Raw genomic sequence first — 13,934 nt, forward strand, 5'->3', positions numbered from 1 at the left:
CCCTTTCTACATGCAGGCCATTGTCTTGTTTTCCACGAGGGGGCGTAACACAAAGACCTATTGTGATTAACTGTTATATACTAAGACGTTGTTTCGATAAAAAAAAAGTATGTATTTGCTGTTATTTATGTAGTTAATTGTCTTAGGCCCATCTGTGTATTTGCTGAAAAAATGTATTTGACCAAATATGTTATATATATGTTGGTATTTACGGAAGCGCCCTCTAGCGGATAGTTCACGCCAAAAGGACTGTGACGCAATCAGAATCCCAAAGATGGCGGCGTTGGTGGGTAAGTAATGTTTTGGCAAAAACAATAGACTTTTGTGAACCTTATCGAGCTATTTATGTGTTGTTTCTGGTTTATATTTAAAAACGAGCACACCAAAGAGCACAGTACTATGTTTGGTCTTGGTTGGTATCCGGAGCAGTATGTTTTTGTACATACGCACGCTGACCTTGCTCTGTCTGTGTTAGCATGGAAGCTAACAACTAGGCTAGGTTGACGATGGTCATTTTGTAATATGACGGTAATGTTATAAACAGACAAACCACACAAACGACCTGATAAACTACTCCAAAAAACGAGTATGTTCGTATCCAAGTCAAGTTTGGGTTTATTTCTCATCATGCAATGTGTTTCATGTGATGCTTCTGATTCATGGCTTTGTCCAAAACCTGACAATTACGGAATTTTGATCCAATAACACCAATAAATATGAAATACTTACAGAGTAACTACAGAGTGTGTTCAATGCTTTTGTTTTGCAGTGCCTCGCCTAGCCATGTTTGGCAACTTCTGTAAGAGGTAAGGACTCGAATCCCCTTTTTTAAAAAACACCTTTGCTCAGGTATTCCCCTGTTTAGCATGTTACAAAACTCTCCCCCTTTTCACTGCATATTCTGTTAAATGCCATTTTTACTTTTCCCGCTAACTGTACCTTAGGTTGCTCCAATTATTTGTTCATTTCTGTCATTATGACAGATGTGATTGCTACCTCAAGCGACTCAAAGCATCCCTGCAACAGCATTGGCTTTTTTTTTTTTAAATCATGCACAATAATTCTAATGTAGCGTCTTTGTAACTAGAATACATGTGTGTAAGACTCTATGTACCTGTTCTCCATTCTACAGACCTATTTCAGTGTTAGTTCTTCAGCAGAGGAACCTGCACGACAGTGCTAAAAGCCAGAACACCACTGCAAGGTGAGCTACTGGTGCTCATATGAGAAACACCATGTGTTATGTGACCATCTAGCAAGTATCTTGTGACTCACTTTCTCCTGATGCTGCATAATCAGTGTGTGTGTGTGAGCTGTTTGCTTTCCTTCCATGTCTTGCATTGTACGAATGAAGCATCATTGTAAAAGCGTTGCCTTGAAGGAAGAAATGCCACATAAATGCAGACTGATTTTTGAAACATTTCGCACGCAGCGAGTGAAGCTTGTCTCACTGATCCGTTTGCAGTGTGGTTCCTGTCAGAGAGAAGAGCACGGCGGTGGCAGCTGCCAAACCAACATCTGTAGCCAGCAGCAAGGGCGAGTATGTCATCACCAAGCTGGATGATTTGGTGAACTGGGCACGCAGGGTGAGTAGTCTTTTACGTTTGTCGAATTTCAGCATTGCGATTGCTGTCTGATGGGACTGACGTCGCAGCTAACAGCAATCTTATGCCTGGCATACATTCACAGGCCACAACATTAGGTACATGTGCACCATCTCATGAGATCAAATGAAAGCTCTGTATCAAAAATGTACAATGATAATGCTTTTTGTTGTTGTTTACATGTAGTCATTTGTCATATATTTTTCCACATTCAGCAGATCCCTGCTTCTTGCAGGAATTATGTTCCAAAGCTTCCAGCGAATGGCGAAAATTCATTATACATCCATAAAAAAGCGTTTTTAACAGACGACTCACTACTCCTCCCTCCAGAACCCTCCAGTTAGCTTGACTGTGGCGGGGCTCAGCTCAGCTCCAGGCGGAAGTCAGAACTGAGTGCTCAGATGATGTTTGTTCCAATGTGTAAAAACATCCCACATGGGTGCGAAACTATTTGCACAAAATGAGAAAATAAGGAAAAATGTCCAAAATACATTCACACTGAAATACAGAAAATCAAAGAGTCAGCCTCCGAGTATTTCTACTTTAAAGGGATAGTTCGGATTTTTTGACATGAATTTGAATGACATCCCCATCAGCATTGTAGTCCAATAACAGCGACTTACCCACAGGCGACAGTGCGTTCATGTGTATTTGACAAAGATGCTCGCATCTCTGATTTGGGATGAAAGATTTCCATTAAAGAGAAGGTTGTAAAGATGAGATGAGATTAGATTTAGATTAGAACCCCCCACTGTTCAATTGCCGTTGTTCACTAGCCACAGACGCTAACAAGCTAAATGCACAATCAAGGCAGACATACCCTTCTCATGTAATGGACTATTCCGTGTTACTGCGCATGTGCAGACTGATTCAGGAAGACTGTAGTAAAGCAAAGTTGTTGGTGCGGTTTGGAGAAAAATGAAGCAGAGTTACTCCAGTGGAAAGGCGAGAGGAAAACAAACAGTTTTTATCAAAACTACCGAAGGGGTCAACCTTTTTCACGACAAACGACGACAGCAAGCCAGATGCTCAGTGTCAGCGTCAGCCGCAGAGAATGCAGTAGTTATAGAGATGAAGCTGAGAGTGACGCTTTTCATGCCAAAGATGTGCGTATTAAAACGGTACAATATTAAATGATGCTTAATGTTCTTAACAATCGCAGTATAAGAGCGTTGGGATGATTCACTTGTTAGGTAACAATTAAATAATCAGAACATAATAATAATCAGGCAGACATTTGTAACTATTAAATTGACAGCATCCAATGGTGATTTTACATAGATACATGACGTGTGATGAGCAGAGATGTGTTACAGCATGTGTGCAATCGTTTTCTCAATGAGTCTTGCCTTTTGAGTCCATAGTGGTCCGCTCAGTGCACATGGCATATGCACATGTCTACATACATACTGTACGTATAAGCACTTACATACTTACACTATACATACAGTACTTATACTTATATATACCTAGATCAGTCACAGGTCGAAGCAGAATCAACATTTGAGCTCATAGTAAGATTTTTTTCAGTATTTTCAGTAGAAAATGTCATTTGTTCCATACTGTGAATATCCTGCATTATTTTTCCACATTCGACAATTGTTGGAGGCTTTTTTTTTTTAACAAATTTTTCACAATAAGAGTCTTATTGTTATATTAGTAACCCCCTGACATTGTCATCCATAAATGAGCATTATTGTCTTTTTATTAACACGGCTCTTGTATTAAGTCCCATTAGGTGATTTCTGTCAAGTTTCTATTGTAACATCAGGGCAGGTTGCATGAGAGTGCTCATTCTGTGAAGTGACAAGTAAATCCATACAATGCATGTTTAGTCACCATCAAGCTATCTTTTAGAGCTGTTGTTACCAAACGTGGATTTCTCTTGGAGATAAATGAAATATCCATCCACTCTCAGAGCTCCCTGTGGCCTATGACCTTTGGCTTGGCGTGCTGTGCGGTGGAGATGATGCACATGGCGGCGCCCCGTTACGACATGGACCGTTTCGGCGTCGTCTTCAGAGCCAGTCCCAGACAGGCTGATGTCATGATTGTGGCCGGAACGCTGACCAACAAAATGGCTCCAGCTCTGCGAAAGGTGAGGGGGAAGAACACTTATTTCCATGCTTGTTTCAATTAGTTTTTAGATGACAGATTATAAAGCGACTTGTTTCCAACAGGTATATGACCAGATGCCTGAGCCAAGATACGTAATTTCCATGGGAAGGTACGACGACGACGTGAAGACTTTATAAAAGCACCATTTACTGAATATCTAGTCTTCCAGCTTACAGTATATATAAAAATATTGACCCATGGTTGTCACGACTTTGCTCATCCAGCTGTGCCAATGGGGGAGGCTACTATCATTACTCATACGCTGTCGTCAGAGGCTGTGACCGCATTGTACCAGTGGACATTTATGTTCCAGGTAAGATTATCTGCACTCATAGATTACTCATAGATTACAATCGGTGCATTTGTTACCACACAGTAACCTCTGGGGCTAAACACAATCCACACTGGTTCAGTGCAAGTGTTGTCATCATACAACCTTTAGTAACGGCATAGGCACTGTTTTAAGTAAAAGAACATAACCACTGAATGGATATAAAACAAAACTTGGAGGTGTATATTGTGGAGGGTGGGGGGGCTAGAGAAAGTTGTCATCTAATTTGCATAACTGGCCATGACGCAGGTGCATGTAATTGTAACGGACACTGTACGAGGGAGGAATCATTTCATTTTGTGGGAGAGAAAGAGAGTTAAAAAAAACATGAAAAGCCAAACAAATATGTTTTAGAAATAAAAATTAACCTTCTCCAACTCCCCAAATTTGGGGGTGTCAAAGTAGTTCAGAGGAGGAAAAGCGGCCGGTGTTGATCAAGTACTCAAGTACCGGATCTGGCTAGTATTGCAGATAAACTTGCATAAATGTCTGTGTATGCTGCTGCTTTTGTCTTTATATTTATATACTGTATTCTTTTTTTTTTTAGAAATGTCAAATAGGTATTACTTTACCCCCCATGTTTACCTGCAAGAGCGTACTGATTAGCATCCTGTCCGCTCATTGGTCGATCAATTCAACTCCCTCAGATTGGTCCTCGTCTGGGCGACAGCGATGAAAAGTTGAACATTTTTCAACTTCCTGGGATCGTGTCACAAGCCATCTTGTGCACGGTGACACGCACCAGAGCAGACTTTCACACGCACGAATTTTGCGTGTCGCTTGGCTGAGTCACGAAAACCGCCCTATCACACAGGTTCTATTGAAAACGAGCGGAGTAGAGGCGATGTCGCCTCAATGGGCGCCACACGCGGGAGGCGACCGCGATTGGCGAAACTCATCGCCAACGTGTTGCGAACCATGCACACGGGAGGCGACAAGCGTCTGTGACCAGCAAGGCCTGTGAGCGACGTGTTCACATCTACAGCGAATTGTACGAGTCTCCCACGGTTTTGATTGGCTGTTAGATGTAGAGGGAATTTGGGGGTCGCACAGTAGTTCAGAGGAGACAAAGAGGCCGGTGTTGATCGAGTACTCTTGCTACAAGTAGTACCGGATCTTGCTAGTATTGAAGATAAACTTACATAAATGTCTGTGTAAATTAATGTAAACTTACCCGCTATGCTTACTCTGGCACAGACGAGTTTCCATGCCTCTCTTTTTCTTTATATCTCTATATTCTTTTGTAGAAATGGCAAATAGCTCCGGGAAATCTGACACTGCAAGTATAGCATACTTATTAGCATCCTGTCCTCTCATTGGTCGATCAATGAAACTCCCGCTGCTTGGTCTTGGTCTGGATGACAGCAATGAAAAGTTGAAAATGTTTCAACTTTCTGGGATCGCGTCACAAGCCAGCATGTGCACGATGACGCACGCTAATTTACAACAATCGCCCTATTGCGCAGGTTCCATTGAAAATGGATGGAGTGTAGGCGATGTTGCCACCCATTATGCTTCCATGTTGTGGAAATAATACGTGCACAAAGCCGGAGGCCTGAACTTCACAAGTACTGGAATTTAAATGATGTAGATACTCATGAGTACAGTTAAGGCCGTGGGGGTTGCATTTTGCATGATACTCATCATGTATTTGGAGAGAAATGTTCTGCAAGGTAATCACATGGAGTGGTATCATTTTTTTTTTTTTTAAATCTTTGAAGTCTTTTGTACACAAACCAGTGAGCCACTGTAGGAACATCTGAAGTTGGCAGTGAAATGAGGATTATTTGTGTGTGTGTGTGTGTGTGTGTGTGTGTGTGTGTGTGTGTGTGTGTGTGTGTGTGTGTGTGTGTGTGTGTGTGTGTGTGTGTGTGTGTGTGTGTGTGTGTGTGTGTGTGTGTGTGAGAACAGGCTGCCCCCCAACCGCAGAGGCTCTCCTGTATGGAACTTTGCAGTTGCAGAAGAAGATCAAACGTGAGAAGAAGTTGGCAATTTGGTATCGGAAGTGATTGGGTCTTTATAGTGTATGTATGAGTGTGCGTATACCTGGGCTGTAAGTGTTTTATTTCTGGTTTCATTTGGGATATAGCTTCTTCTCCATGTAGAGCTGTGAAGAAATCACCTGAATAAAGTCAATGTTATTTAACATAACCGCCAACTGTGCAAGTTTGGACCATAATAATAAGCACCTAATTAAAACATGCATCCAAATTATATGCAGTGTTATTCCATGGATACGGTTCGTTGTTACTCTCGTGGATATACTGTACGGACCGTCTTTTGCAATGATGCGAAGACTGTGACGTCACCTAAAAGCTCAGCCACCAGATGGCGCCTTATGTTACATTTGAGCTTCACTCTTAACAAATACAGGCAAACAATATGAAAATGTATTTTTTTAAATAATTAAAATAAGGCTTTCAACAATAACTTTTCTCTATATATTGAGCAAGTATTCAGCCCCCTTTTGGTAAAAAAAAAAAATGTCAGCCACAGTCTTTCACTTCAAACACAAAAAGGGAATTATCTTATACTCCACTGTGCAGCTGAAGAGGTTCTCAAGCAATACTCTAATTTCCTGCCTTTTGTTTAAGATTGTTTGGGATTAGATTTAGTTCATTTTTGATCCAGAACCAATTTTACTGCAAAAAAAAGAGATCTCTATTGGACGACTGATGTTTTGGGGGGTTTTTTTGTGGTTATTTGGCCATTTAAAAAGCAATGCTTTCAGGTCACAATAGAAATAAATGAAGTTAGTAATTTGAGTGACATTTTAGACATTAAAGCATCGGTAAAAGATCATATCCACACAGTACTATATATTGCTGTTTTAACGTTAATGAATATAAACCAACTTACCACCGTAATACAGTATATACAGTCATCCCTCCCCATTTTGCGGCTTCACTCTATCATGTTTTTTCAATAATATATGAATAAATCATGCTGTTTCATGGTTGAATACTTATTAGGCAAAAAATTGCATATTTGAGTAAATTTTATATATTTTCAACCATAAAAATGAACTAAACCTAAATGAACTAAAATACAATTGTAAGGCATTCAGAAGGTGCATTCAAAGACACTGGGATGGTATGTAGTGGTAGGGGTGCCACGATACGATACATGTGATTGGGTCTACGAGAACGAGACAAATCAGATTTTCACTTTACTTTTAAGAAAAGTACAATGAGAAATATGGCAATATGGCAAATATGACATGATATTGCAATCTACTAATAGAATTTCTACTACGTTACGCTCTTCTGTACTCTGTGTGTAAGACTAAGACTGACAAAACTGCTCACTCTGTTCATGCTTTTGTTCTATGGAACTAAACGTGCCAAGGTGCTGAAACCAGTACACAGAGTGTGAATCCTCTTCCTGCCTGTTTGGAGGCGGGACACAAGGAAAACAGACAGAAAATCATCAAGTTAATTTTCATTTATTGTGCGATTTATTAATTATCATCCCGGGTCTAGTGCCCACCAACAAGAAATCTTGTCATGTTTTAATCTCGCAAGATCTTCTGACACGCCTGGTACAGTATGTAGTATTCTATACTGGTCACTAGGTGTCAGTAATGTTACTGTACTATTATTTGAGGCACACACACAAGCACTTTTTAATGAGTCAAGTGTTAACATGAACTCTTATCTTTTCAAGGGAGTGTATATAATAAGGCAACTTTGTTGTCTTTTGTGTAGCCTAGTAAGATGCTACAAACTCATCTCACATGAAACACTGAAAATGCATGAAATATCTGGTAACTTGTGTGAGGCCTATTACACACGCATGCTAACAAAAGATGTTAGGTGACATAAGATTTTTGAAGATTTAAACGTTTTTTTATGTGCATTTATTCATTTCCTGGAAATCCAAGGAGGCACAAACAGCTGGAATAGACTTGGTTTTATTAGGACCGGTCAGAGGAAAAGGCACATACTGTAGTAGTAAAAAAAAAAAAAAAAAAAGGTGCAGCAGTGTTTTGCACTTTACTCTTTGATAATGGTGGGGGTGATCATCTTATGGAAGGAGTAGTATTTGCATTCAGTGGGTGGTACAATGTCCATGGTGGTAGTGCTTATCTTCTCCTTCTTGAAGCCGGCTTCAAGCAGATGGGGCACCTGGGTCTCCTGAAATCATTAACAAGAGTCGCTCAGTCACGTGAGAAGGCGCCGTTATCTGCCTCAGCCACCACATTTATCAATAACCTTCAAATTGTCGCTGTATGTTACAATGTGGATGAATGTGCACTGCACGAACCCTTAATGGGGATCATAAAACACAACAATCCAGTTTGGAAAATGCAATATTGATCGACTGCAACATGCAAAAACAGCAACTGACTTTCCTGATAGTCTGTTAACCTTTTTAAAAAGAAATCAGTGGAATTCCAACTGTTCAGGGTCATAGTTCAGCCGACGGGATCTTTAAAAAAAACCCTAATCAAAACTGGACTTTGTCTTGCTTTGGGTCATTTAGTTGCTGACATTGACACGTGTCCTATATAAGCATGTTAATCTTGTGAAGGGTGAAAAGTGGCCCATATAGGACAAACCGGTATGCATGCATGCATGTTCGTAGTGGACTCTCATGTTTGTTTGTTTGTTTTATACATGTCTACCACCATTACATCTGTTAGTATAAGGTGCATTGCACTTCTTCACCTGGTCAAACAAGCAACACAAATGCTATTTGTATATTTTTTCATTCTGTCAACCAGTCAATGGGCAGGAGCATGTCTAGCTCCACCCTATAAACTGCCCTACCATGTCTGGGACCCCACAGTGCGGCCCAGATATTTTGGCAACCAAGCAGAAATGCTAGGGGAGATGGAGGCTATAAAAGCTGGCAGCTTGTGACGATCCCAACATCTCACTATAAGGCTCCTTTCCGCTTGGGCGCTTTGCTGATGAAGGTAACCGACCTTAAACATGGTCTCGATGTTGTCGTATTTGCTCTTGAGCAGCTCTCCCCAGGAGGTCAGGTTGCAGTAGGTGAGGACGCCACCGCTCTTCAGCAGCCTGTGTGCGTGACCCTAGAGAGATGCATAAGACAATTCAGACATGTACAGTACAGTAGATTGCCAGGGGGTTACCATCCGGGACCACCCACAGATGGCAAACAAAATGTCTATTTTGACATACCAAAAGGCATGCTGGGTAACTTCCTGTTGGGGAAGTGTGCGCGGCATGGTGTTGCATGTATCTTTGTGTGTAAGCATCAATTTCAATTAGGGCTGTCAAAATAGCGCGTTAACGGCGGTACCTATTATATTTAATTAATTTACGTTAAATTTTTAGCGTAATTAACGCACACACATTATGGCAAGCCACAGCTCTCTATTATGACGACAGCACAGTGTAGCTCCCCACAGAGTCATACAGTGTCTGACCCTCTTTTATAACTTTATTCTTACCTGAACACATCAACAGCAGTGCAATTCCAACACCTTATATGTATCTCCTACTCCAGACAAACATGTCTCTAGTCCTTTCAATGCAACAACACTTCCTCATTGTCACGAGACAGCGCGAGATGCGTTCATGGGCACTCCGAACACTACAACAACGTTTTCATTATGCACGTACGTCAATAAGTGGATATTCTTATCACTCACTTTGTAACTCTTAATGCAGAAGTACAATTTGCTGAAATTAAGTGTGCTCGGACATCCCAGAAAAGTCACTCAAAACGTGAATACAATTTAAATGACGTGGTGTCTTTGAACGCAACTCCTCATTTCTCGTAACAACGCAGTTAAAGTCTGATTCAAATATTTTGCTATTAAAGAAACCAGTGTTAGGTAAATAGATTTTCAGACACCCCCCCATCCCTTTCACATCAATTGCAATACATGTGATCACTTCCTATATTCCAAATGTACTCTTTGCTAGTTTAAAATGCATAGGAAATTGATATGGTAATATAAAAAGGTTTACATAGTGTGAAATGGATATTAATCGTGATTAATTTGAAAACCGTGATTTATCTGATTAAAATTTGTAATCATTTGACAGCCCTAATTTCAATACCTACATTGTCCGTGTGGTACAGTTACATTGTGTGTTCCACACATTATTTTTCATTGCACCGTGAGTGAGTTAGCCATTTGCGGTTTATAAGCTCCTGTTGGCTTGCGAGTGTAAATATAAAGAACACCTATTGAAGCAAGTTGAAGTTTGCCCCAGACAACTTTTTGTGCAAGCTTTACTAATGCAGGGCTAATGAGATGGGTTTTTCTGCCAATAAATAAATGGCCAAGATAGTAAGCACAGAATGTATGAATATGCAGGGATCTACTGTACTGCCAGAACATTTGAACCTTTGAGCTGTTTCTCTACCAACCTTGATAAAGTCAAACTGGTGAGTGTGCCAGGAGTCCTCGGACAGAGGGTAAGTGTCATAAAGGATACCTGGAAAAGAGGGGAAGATGCTTGCACATACATTTCTACTTCCATCAGGTCAACAGATGCAGCCACATTCATCCGTTATTTGCATACGCAGTGATTTCATACCATCAAAGTGGTTATCTGGCAGGGTGGGCACAACCTGCTCCCAGAGGCCCTTCAGAGGAACAACCTGCGGAGACACACAACCTCATTCCACTCACCTTTACGTGTTTCACCGCCAAGCATATTGGTGGAGTGCTACTGACCTTGTGTGGCTGACACTTTGCCCAATTCTCCAGTCTGGCAAAGACTCCGTCATTGCACTCGATGATCCAGTGCTCCTCGATGGGGAACGACTCCAGTTTGGTGGCAGCGATGGCCATGCCGAAACCGATCTCCAAAACGCGACCGCCTATTGGAGAAAATAACCACCTTAACCTTCTTGTGGAGTTTATTTAAATTGGCAGCCTTATTATGTTGTGTCTTCATTTTGTCAGTGCATGCAGTACACAAAAGAAGCAGGCGGATTTAAATGTTTGATTTATGGTTCCCTGTGTCTTTAAGGCACACCAGTTGGTTGGCTATGGCTGGAAAAGCTCATAGGGTTTCAAGAATATAAAAATAGATGTGAGTAGAGGCCTGAGATTTGTCGTTGCCCGGCTCCTTGTGATTGATTGGCCTTCAACCATTTACACTGGTAATTGCAATTTCAATATAATGTGCACTGAGCTGAGACTGTAGTGCAGACAATAGTACAATATATTCAAAGAAATCGTCACACCTTTAATATCTGCAGCATAATGTATACATGGATGATAAAGATAAGACAGTCAAATAAAAAGTACTGACTTAACTGACTGTTCACACACACAGGGGTGTGTAAGGGTCTATTTTCACACAAAGCAAAGATGAGTTTGCCGTCCTCCCCCCTGCAGACATCTTGGCCAACCTCCACTAGCACAGTGACAGCTGCTGGAGTACTCTCCCAGCACCGTGCAGCTCGCTTTCACATATGTGCTCCGCAGGGGAGGGGTGGCCGAATTGATCCAAGCAGTATTTATTATGTTCTACATTTATTTTACATGTATATATTTTTTGTTGATTTTCTTATATTGTTTACTTACTCGGGGAATACGTTTTTGGACACGGGAGGGCTTTGGGGGCAAACAGCCAAAGAATTTGAATGACAGCCAATAGTAGAGTTATTTTGCACAATTGTATGTAATAAAAGAGTTTTTTTATATTGTTGCATTGTCTTACATTTGTTGTATTTTATATTGTGTAATTTTTGGTATTTAATTAATACTAATAATATTAGTAACTAGGAGATCGGGAAGATGTGGGTTCGAATCTCCGCTTGGGCATCTCTATGTGGAGTTTGCATGTTCTACCCGTGCGTGCGTGGGTTTTCTCCGGGTGCTTGGTTTCCTCCCAGATTCCAAAAACATGCATGTTAGGTTAATCGGTGGCTCTAAATTGTCCATTGGTATGAATGAGAGCATGAATGGTTGTTTGTCTATATGTGCCCTGCGATTGACTGGCGACCAGTCCAGGGTGTAACCCGCCTCTCGTCTGAAGTCAGCTGGGATGGGCTCCAGCACACCCCCTAATGAGGATAAGCGGCATTGAAAACAAATGGAATATTAGTAACTAATTAATATTAGTATCGGCAATACTGGCCCATGTATTTACTTGGTATCAGATTGATACCAAAATCTGCAGTATTGCCCACCCCCACCAGAGGGTTCAGCAAAAAAGCAAAACTTTGTTAATATGCATATTTAAATCGTCGTATACTAAGCATATGACACAAAACAGTGCATCAAAAGTGATGAAAGTAGGTTTCATTCATATTATACACATAATGTTACTTTACATGGTCAAATTGTGAGAAACTACACCAAATATCGGACGACGCTGTCAAACAACGCCATTGTCCGATAATGGAAACTGACGAACACAACTACCTTTGGAGGCAGCCACCGTCGACAGAGAGTGCATGTAGGGGGTCTCCCAGCGCTCCATCACGGGCTTGCCCATGATCTCCAGGTGAGTGTCGGCGTCATTGTAGCCAGCGTTGGCGTCATGCCATGACGACTTGCAATCTTCTCCCTTTGAGAATATAGGCTGGCCGGCGGCGGAGGTCATTTTGTGTCGCGCTGCTTCGATTCCGGGAGATGGCTCGCCAAACTGTGTCTTCACAGCGAGGAGGGCGAAAAGCGAGAGGCCGGGGTTTATATTGGGCTGCGCCGTGCTGACACTGCGGGAGTTGGGCGACAGGTCAAAAGCTCAACAGAGGGAACGGTGGTCGCTCAGCCAAAGATTGTTTCCAAGTAAGATGCTTCACTCTGGTGAATAATTTGTCAGTTGGAGCCCTGGCAAACCAAAGGTCAAAAGATGCCATCAATCACAGTTGAAGCATTGCGAGTTGTACCAGTGAATTAATTAATCATGACAATAATCATTTTAAGCGCTCACATGCTACCATAATGCCTTTCAAATTATATTAATGGTTTTATATAAACTAGAAATAGCCTACATCAGTGGTTCTCAAACTTATTGTGCGGAAAGGGGTGGACTGGGACAAATATTTGGCCCAGGATTTTGAAAACAATAATATAACCATCTGATTTGATTTTATTATTGTTACAGTAGCGTTTTATTCATTGTAACTGCATCATGTGAAACTATTGAAAGGACAATAAACCATTAACACTGGCTGAAAAAATACGTAAAACATATTGTTTAAATTGTTACGTCATGTCCTTCATGGCGCAAATTGAAGTGCGGGCACTAAAAAAGGTGCATGTTGACACTTTAAACACTTGATTTCTGCAGGTGACATGATTGGGGGATGTCGTTATAGGTAGAAATTATTACAAAGTGTGAAAATGCAAGCTTCAGATGTGCAATGTGGCATCCTTTGATTAAAGCATCACTTAAGTGCTTCATTAAAGCAACTCCTCAATGAATCAGTATGGTATGCTTATTGTTTTCCAATACAGTCGTCCCTCGTTTATCGCTGTTCATCACGATAAGTGACTTTCCGCAAAGTAGGATGCAATATTAATAAATGGTACAGCATAGAAAACCTCTTTATTTGACCATTTATTAGAGCCCCGTAGACATGAAATAACACCCCTATAGTCAACTTTACCCTATTATTCTTTGTTTACACCACGTTGCTAATTCACAGGCTATGGGATCACTGCAGTAGCACAAGAGACGGCCACGGCTGCATAGCATGCCTGCGAGATAACTAGTTAGCCTCCAATTTATTTGTTCTCAACTTAAAGGATTTTAAACGAACTGGGGAAGAAAGACAAAGAAGCCAAAAATGTACCACTTTCGCACGGGATAGGAGAACGTTTTTTCACTCTATCATGTCGGACATGCCATGGCTGGCTACATGCAGTGTAAAGGTAATGCAATGTAATGTCATGTCTCAACAACGTTTTGAGTCATTACTGACCCACCGTGACCAGA

The 13,934-nt window shown here is 41.1% G+C and overlaps 3 protein-coding genes across 3 annotated transcripts in view; 2 read left to right on the plus strand and 1 right to left on the minus strand.

The window, feature by feature from the left end:
• The first annotated feature begins 231 nt into the window (after positions 1-231).
• ndufs7 (NADH:ubiquinone oxidoreductase core subunit S7) lies at positions 232-6,267 on the plus strand. Its single transcript, XM_054789100.1, has 8 exons — positions 232-290; positions 770-806; positions 1,133-1,204; positions 1,466-1,586; positions 3,523-3,702; positions 3,785-3,831; positions 3,947-4,035; positions 5,965-6,267. The coding sequence occupies exons 1-8, from the start codon at positions 275-277 to the stop codon at positions 6,060-6,062; spliced, it is 660 nt and encodes a 219-aa protein (XP_054645075.1). The 5' UTR covers positions 232-274; the 3' UTR covers positions 6,063-6,267.
• Positions 6,268-6,421: 154 nt separating this feature from the next.
• dazap1 (DAZ associated protein 1) overlaps positions 6,422-13,934 on the plus strand; it is a 38,909-nt gene continuing 31,396 nt past the window's right edge. Inside the window, exon 1 of the mRNA XM_054789097.1 lies at positions 6,422-12,781. The gene's annotated coding sequence lies outside the window, so the exon portion shown is untranslated. The remainder of the gene's footprint in view (positions 12,782-13,934) is intronic.
• Positions 7,951-12,761, minus strand: gamt (guanidinoacetate N-methyltransferase). The gene is made up of 6 exons (XM_054789101.1): positions 12,416-12,761; positions 10,715-10,860; positions 10,575-10,638; positions 10,405-10,472; positions 8,984-9,094; positions 7,951-8,189 (listed from the first exon to the last, which is right to left on the minus strand). Exons 1-6 carry the CDS (start codon positions 12,594-12,596, stop codon positions 8,049-8,051), a joined length of 711 nt encoding a protein of 236 aa, XP_054645076.1. The 5' UTR covers positions 12,597-12,761; the 3' UTR covers positions 7,951-8,048.

Source organism: Dunckerocampus dactyliophorus, chromosome 10, assembly GCF_027744805.1.
Source record: "Dunckerocampus dactyliophorus isolate RoL2022-P2 chromosome 10, RoL_Ddac_1.1, whole genome shotgun sequence".
NCBI lineage: Eukaryota > Metazoa > Chordata > Actinopteri > Syngnathiformes > Syngnathidae > Dunckerocampus > Dunckerocampus dactyliophorus.